Below are 7,325 nucleotides of genomic sequence, written 5' to 3'. Positions count from 1 at the left end.
GTGGCGGCACCAGCCTCTCAGCCACTTGTCCATTACCTGGGCTCTGCTATCCCACTCCGTGTGCCTCACCGCCCCAGGAAGGATAGAAGCAAATGTCACTCGTGCTCCCACTCCCTCCACCAACCGCCCTACAGCCCCAAAGTCCTTTGGGTAGTTTGCAGGCTTCTCGGAGCTACTTCATGGCTGCTTGCCTGCACTAATGAAGTAATGGGTAGTAATCAGAGGGATGAACCAGGTCAGGGAGTTTTCTAGCTGTGTCCTGGACCTGGGCCCTAGGGAGGCGGCACACCTCCCTGTGAGTCGGGTCCGGTCTGCATGCGGGGCCTTCTGTTCCCATGCGGAGGGAATCACCACCACCGATAGCCCTTCTGTCTGTCTTAGCCGAGGCAGTCTGGAGACGCAGCGTCGACCGCCTCGCCCTTGCCTTTTTTGTCTTAGGCAAAGCTTCCCGGGCCTCCTCGCTCACCTCGCCTTCAATTTACAGTGCCTGGCCCACGATGCCGAGCTGGGACTGTCTTCCAGTTCTCCCAGCTCTCTGCCTGACAGTGACAGGACATGGGGTCCATCCCCCACTTGCTGGGGGGTGTCTCCCCGGCGCCTTCCTCCCTGGCATGCCTGGGAGTTTCTCCACCAGTCAATCTCTTGCTCTCACTCCCTGATGGTCCTTCACCTCTCCACCTCCTGCTTGAGCTGTGCCAGCATGCTGAGCCGATCTTCCACCTGCTCACCCCTCCACTCCTCAGGTGGAGTTCCTGCCGCCCTCCTCGGCATCAGCAGGCTCAGGCACTCCCTGCAGCCGGAGACCTGAACAGCCACACTCTTGCGCAGGGCCTCCATCTGGTCGCCACAGCCTTTGCGGGGCAAGCTGGTTGCCTGGTGGAGATCGTGGCCTCGGAGAGACAGCACCTACTGCCAGTAGGTAAGCTGGTCTCCAGAGCTAGGAAGGACAGTACTTCTTCGCCGTCCTGCACAAGCTACCACACCTGCTGCTGCAGTATGCTGTGGCTGCTGCGCACGTGCTGCCTTCTCCTCACTGCACTTGGCGGGCAGCGATGCACTGAGGCCCTCCCTTAAGCTTTTCTTAAGGCAAGGGGCGTGGATGCAGTTCCATTGCCCTGGCAATGCTGACACCACATCAGCCACTCTCACGAGAACTGTGGGGCTGCTGCGTTGGCTCAGGGTTCCCCTGGTAAAGGAACTGACCGAACCCCCCCCGCCCCCCCATACCTTGCAAGGAGGCGCTGCGATTCTGTCCGGGCCGGTTCTGAAGCAGCTAACCTCGGCAGTCAAGGATGAAGTGAAGAATTAGATTGTGTCATCTTGCATTCCGATACCATGTGTAGGAAACTCAGACTTTCTTCCTCAGATCGCTGCCGCTGTTTTGTTCTTAGGCCCGTCTCCCATCTCCCTACCCTTGCCCCCTTCTCCCTTCCCCCTTTCCTGGGACGTGGGCCTGTGGGTCCCCCGTGCCCATTAGTCATGGCAGCAGGCTGGGCTGGCCTATAAACCGTCAGTACGCCTCCGTCCCTGCCCCTTTTTTTTCGGGGCGTTGGGCCTGTGGGCGTGCTGTCCCCCATCACGGACACAGAGAGGTGTAAAGATAACTCCACGGCAACCATCCAGGAAGGTGCTGGGGAGAAGACAACCCCGTGGTCTCAGCTCCTAACACTGCCCACCGCAGGACAAGCAGAGAAGACTGAAGCCAACATGTGGGGAGGATGTTGAAGGTTTATTTTTTTTTTGCCACTTGGAACCACAACCATCACGCCAGGATGGGACATGGCTGATTCCGCGCTGTCTTTGGGACTGGTTGTGGAGATGTCTTCTCTGATGCTGGAACCGGGAGTGGCTTTGTGGCTGGGCTGGTCCACCGAAGAATGAAGGCAGCATGGATGGACTCTCTTCCAGGCTGATTTTCTTTGCTGCTTGGGACCACAGCCGTCACATGACAGTGTTATTGCTTAGTGTGACAGATGGTCAGACATAGGAACTTAAGGCAACAGGAATAAGTGCCACGGGTGGCCCGTGGGCAGGGAGTGGCTTCGTGCCCGGGCTGGCCCCCGCTGCCTGGACCGGCTGCCACGGTCTCATCGGGGCCGGCTGCAGGAAGTTGAAGCGCGACGCCCCAGTGGGGATCGGCTTCGAGAGCGGGCCCGCCCTCGTTGCCTGGATTGTCTCCTGCGTGCAGGCAGAGGGGAAGCCCTCGAGGACCTGGATGGTGCTGGTCTGGCCGAGGTGTGGGTGCTGCTCTGAGCACCTCGGGTTGTTGTACGGCTCCCACCACGTTGTCTTCGGGGCCGACTCTGGGAGCCCGAGGCCCGGCCTTGCAACGGGGAGCGGCTTCTTGTACGGCCGGTCTCCCGCTGCCTGGGACGATTTGTGGCTGCACGTGTCCGGGATGTTCTGGAGGACCGTCTCCTCCTACCACGTCTCTGACGGGTGACCACAGCATCGCAGGTGTCCCACGCCCAGGCGTTTCTGCGCATGGCCCAGAAGGAGCAGCACCAGCGCGTGCCTTGTGAGCCACAGGAGCTGCAGAGCATTGGCTGACAGGGCCTGCGGAAGCAAACAGGTTGTGTCTGTGAGCACAAAGCGAGCCAAGGCAGGGAGCAGCCGGCACGGCTCTGGTGCTCAGCCCTTGCTCCCCCCAGCCTATGGTGAGGCTGAGATCCCACGCAGAGCCCCAGAGGACTGCGCAGGTCACTCACTCCTCTTCCTGTGCGCTCTCCCTGCCTCCTAGGTGAGTGCACGTGCTGGCACTGCAGCCACTGTGCCTTTCTCGCAGCGACTGGTACGCTTCATCGTCCCACCAAGATAGTCGTCTGCCAGAGAAGAGAGAGAATGCGATGAGTCCGCGGTGCCCCAGGCGTGAGGCAGATCCAGGGCACCCCTGTTCATCCCCCTTGAGCTTATTCCCAGCTACTCCGTGAAGCTGAGACCGATGCTTGCGGGACGGCAAGGGACTGGGCCTGCCGGGGCAGTTCATGGGCAGGCACAGCACCTGTGCCTGAGTGTCTGCAGAGTCAGGAAGAAGGAGACCAACCTGATTGGAATTTGGATCCCCAGCCTGGTCATTTGGGATTGGAATCTCCCTCTCTCTCCGCAGACGGGGCAGTAGAAGCGCGCGGTGGCAGCGAGTATGGCATGTCTCTGCAGGAGAAGCACAAGCGTGAGCGTGAGCGTGAGTGTGAGCAGGGCTGGCTGCTGCTGAGCACCGGCCGTGCCCACGGGGCGAGGGGAGGGCTCCTACCCTGATGCAGCCCCGGTGGAACCAGGCCTGTTTGCACACCGGGCACAGCATGGTGCGGTAGGACGTGCTGTCCCCCACGGGCTCCAGGCAGATGATGCAGATGGTGTTCTGAGACGGAGCTGCCTCCGCTGCCTGCTGAGGGCGATGCTCCCAGCAGAAGGACCTGCGCAGGAGGACAGAAGGGATGGGCATGGTGAGGAGTGCTGTGAGGAGCGCAGAGAGCCAGGAAAGAGTGCCGGGTCTGGGCTCCGGCTCTGGCAGGATGCTGGGAGGTGTGGCTGCAGGTTCCTCCCTGGGAGGGACAGGGAGGGACGGCAGCTTGGCTGCTGCTGACAGCCCTTACCTGTACTGCCCAAAGTACTGCATGACGCATTGCCCGTCCTCGGCGCAGGGCAGATGGAAGCTGCGCTCACAGCCTGTCTCCGCGCAGCTGATGGCAGCTCCCCTCCCGCCACAGACAAAGCAGTGCTGAAAAGAACAGAGCGGTCCCCGTCAGCGGTGGGCTTGGTGCCTCCGCGGCTGGCCCCACTTCTCCAGGCAGGGCGCAGGGTGTGGGCACCGCTGCCCCACACTCTGCAGAGCTGCCTGGCAGACGAGGCTTGTCTGCTGTGGTGGGGCTTTGTCCTGGAGCCGGTTGGAAGGGCCGCAATCGCTTTCCATAGGCCCAGGCAAAACCTTGGTGCGAGCCTCTGCCGGCACCAAGCTCCCCGTTCCGTTCAGGTGCTCACCTTCTGGTCTGCCAGCTGGATGGTGTGCTGGATGGCACCAGTGGAGAAGCCACAAATTCCACCCATTGGGCATCTCCATCCCAAAAGGCCATCGGCAAAGAACTGTAGGAGAGAAAAGAGCGGGATCTCGTGAGGCCAGCAAGGAAGGGAGCATCCCTGGCAGGAGCCCTAGCCCTTGAGGGGACTCACCAAGCAGAATTCGTGGGCACAGAGCCCACCATTGGCAAACGTCCGCCCGCAGATGTCCGGGTCGACCTGTGCCTGGCGGCACAGCATGCACACTGCAGAGGAAGGAGAGAGCAACCATGAGCAGCGCTGAGCACCTGGCGGGGTCGGGTAAGCCTGGCCATCCCCAGGGCCTGCCCCGTGCCTGCCGTGCCTGCCGTGCCTGCTGAGGGGCAGGGCTGGAGGGGGTGAAAGGGAAGGGGGCATTGCGGGCCCAGCAGCGCCAGCAGGCAGCCACAGCCCAAGCTCAACCCCTGGCCAAGGAGCAGAGGGGCCCTGCCTGCCCGCGGCGCTGGGGAGCCCCTGCCTGCTCCTCCCTCCCCTCCCAGCCGCAGGCAGACCTGGCCTGGCAGCGGGGAGCCGCACGCAGGGATGCGGGGCTCTCACCTGGCTCCCCAGAGTTGGGGGTCTCCTCGGTCCGTTTGGACATGTTCGGCATTCACAGCGAGAAACAAGAGAGTCAAGAAAGTCCCTCCTCTCTCCGCGCCTCACCAAGCCGCACTGAGCACAGCCCCAGCCCGGCAGCCTTTGCTCTGCTCCCGGCCCCGCGGGTCACAATGGCCACCACTGTGACATCACCGTGACATCACGGTCAGCACCTCACGGGGGGGGCTGAGGGCACCGCACCCATGCGGGAGGGCGGCGGCTCCTGTGGGCAGCGCAGGGCAAGGAGCCCAGTGCTGCCGTCAGCAGGGAGCAAGGATGGCCTCCCTCGGGCCTTTTGCACCACATCGCAGCAGAGAGTCCAATAAACGTCTGCGGGTCAACAGCGCAGCCAGCATTTCTAGTGTGTGTTCCGAGTGACTCTCCACGGTCTGATGGTGGCAGGCCAAGGTTTTGAGCTGAGAAAAGAGGAGATCTGGTGAACTGCCAGCAGGAATTCCTCACTCAGAGGGCTGTGAGGCCCTGGCACAGCTGCCCAGAGAAGCTGCGGGTGCCCATCCCTGCAGGCGCTCCAGGCCGAGTTGGACAGGGCCCTGCTCTAACCTGACCTGACCTGACCTGCTGGGTGGCAGCGCTCCCATGGCAGGCACTTGGGGTTGGGTGGGTTTTATGATCCTTTCCTGCCCAAGTCTTCACACATCTCAGCTTCAACCCTTATACGGTTCCCAGAGGCAAAGTGGCATAGGCAGGGCACGATTGCCTTCAAGCCTGCGTATAAAACGAGTCAGGAAAACTTCTGACTCTGTTTTTTTTGCTTTCTTTGACCTGCTGGCAATGGTCACCATGCCAGAGACAGGAGAGGAGCGGTCCCTTGTCCAGGGCTGCAGTCCTGGAGTCACACTGGAGCATCCCTGCTCATCCAGCCTGACCATGAGAGTCAGCTTCTCCGTGAAAGTCAGGCCAACGCTGATGGGAGAGCCCCCACGTCTAGAGAGCCGCCCTGTGCGGAGATGCTCACTGCATAGGGCTTCAGGCAGCCTGACCTAGTGGGTGGCAGCCAACACGCTGCAGGAGTTTGGAACTGCAGACAGAATTTAATGTCCCTTCCAAGCCAAGCCATCCCAGGATCCTGTGATTCAAAACTATCAGCTCTGCACTGGCGAGCACCAGGTCCAGCAGGGCTTCACCTCGGGTCGGTCCGTCTAGTTACCTGGACGAGGAAGTAATCCTCAGCAGACTCCAGGAATCTCCTGGACTGTCTGCCACCTGCCGTGCTGCTATCCTGGCAGGGATCCAGGTGGTTGAAATCCCCCATCAGGACAAGAGCCTGCGAGCGCGACACCTCCTGCGGCTGACGCAAGAAGGCCTCGTCAACAGGCTCCCCCTGACCAGGTGGCGTGTAGCAGACCCCAAGCACTAGATGCCCTTTCCTGGACCGATCCCTGATTTTCACCCTAAGCTCCTGTAGTGGTTTTGTGATTTTTCTTGTCGGTGTTCCACATCATAACATCATGGAAAGCAGTGGGAGTGGAAGAGTTAATGTTCTGGTTCTGTGGACTGCCTTTCTGGGACGTTTTGGCTCTCGGAGGGGAGGGGAGGGAAGGGGAGGGGAGGGGAGGAGAGGAGTGGCATTCCGCAGAGGACTTCTTGCCCAGAGCAAGAAAGGTGGAGCTCCTGGCAGGACACCGGCCTCTCTCCCTCTTAGGGACTCTCTCGGTTTTGCAGCAGGGAAGCACGTGGTTCCCTCTGCAGTCTGTCGCGTAAGGCTTCGGCTTTGGACGCTCTCATTGTGCTTGATGTACCTGGATTTGGTAAACTAAGGGTCTTCCTCAGATCGTTGCCGTTGCTCTGTTTTTTTTCTCTGTTAGACCCATCTACGATTTCCCTACCCTTGCCCGCAAGTCTGCTGCCGCTTTAGTCATGGGGCCGGGCCGACTGGCCGTAACCCTTCAACGCTTTCTTTGTTATCCTCTCCCCCTTTGCACTCTGTCCACTTCCTAACAGAGAGGACAACACCCCCTCCCCTCCTGCCCCCGTCTGTCCCTTCTGAAGAGCCTGGAGCCCTCAATCACAGTACGCCAGCCGTGAGATTCGTGCCACCACGTTTCCCTGATAACAGCAACCAGATCGCTATTTTCCAAGCGCATCATGGCTTCCAACTCCTCCTGCCTATTTCCCATGCTGCGTGCATTAGTGGAAAGGCACTTCAGCTGGGCTTTCTGGCAGTCTAGCCTTCTAGAGGGGCCCTCCCTCAAACCTCCAAAAGAAACTTGAAGTTTTCCCCCACTGCTTCCTAGAGGGACAAGAGAAGGTTTTGGACAGGGAACTGGCAATATTAGCTCCTCTGGGGAGTTCCCAGAAGATCCTACAGCATCCCACAGGACACTTTGGAGGTTGTTCCCCGCAATCTCCTGGCGTGACAGCAACCCTAAGAGTTTCTTTGTCCCGCCTCACTTGGCTCTCTTCCCCCATCGGGCCTAGTATAAAAGCCCAGACTACTTGCTCTACCCTAGCGAGCCTCATGGCATCCCCTTCCATTCCCGCTTCCTACCTAGTTGCAAGCCCTCTCAATGAGCCCCGCTATCTCTTGGGCTGGGATCCGTTTCCTTCTCAGAGGCAAGTGACACAGGCCTGCAGCCATTAGACCGGGTGCCGAGCAAATGGCCCCGTGGTCAAAAAGCCCAAAGTTCTGTGGCGGCACCAGCCTCTCAGCCACTTGTCCATTACCTGGGCTCTGC

General features: G+C 60.3%; 1 protein-coding gene across 1 annotated transcript; it reads right to left on the bottom strand.

The window, feature by feature from the left end:
• Window positions 1-1,658: 1,658 nt before the first annotated feature.
• On the bottom strand, window positions 1,659-4,325 carry LOC122193676 (PHD finger protein 7-like). The gene is made up of 7 exons (XM_042894536.1): window positions 4,168-4,325; window positions 3,979-4,080; window positions 3,594-3,718; window positions 3,251-3,413; window positions 3,044-3,150; window positions 2,709-2,822; window positions 1,659-2,556 (listed from the first exon to the last, which is right to left on the bottom strand). Exons 1-7 carry the CDS (start codon window positions 4,252-4,254, stop codon window positions 2,088-2,090), a joined length of 1,167 nt encoding a protein of 388 aa, XP_042750470.1. The 5' UTR covers window positions 4,255-4,325; the 3' UTR covers window positions 1,659-2,087.
• Between the last annotated feature and the right edge of the window lie 3,000 nt (window positions 4,326-7,325).

Source organism: Lagopus leucura, unplaced genomic scaffold (assembly GCF_019238085.1).
Source record: "Lagopus leucura isolate 7727_CA_CO unplaced genomic scaffold, USGS_WTPT01 35367-0_obj-0_obj, whole genome shotgun sequence".
Lineage (NCBI taxonomy): Eukaryota > Metazoa > Chordata > Aves > Galliformes > Phasianidae > Lagopus > Lagopus leucura.
This window is presented reverse-complemented; position numbering and strand designations above follow the sequence as displayed.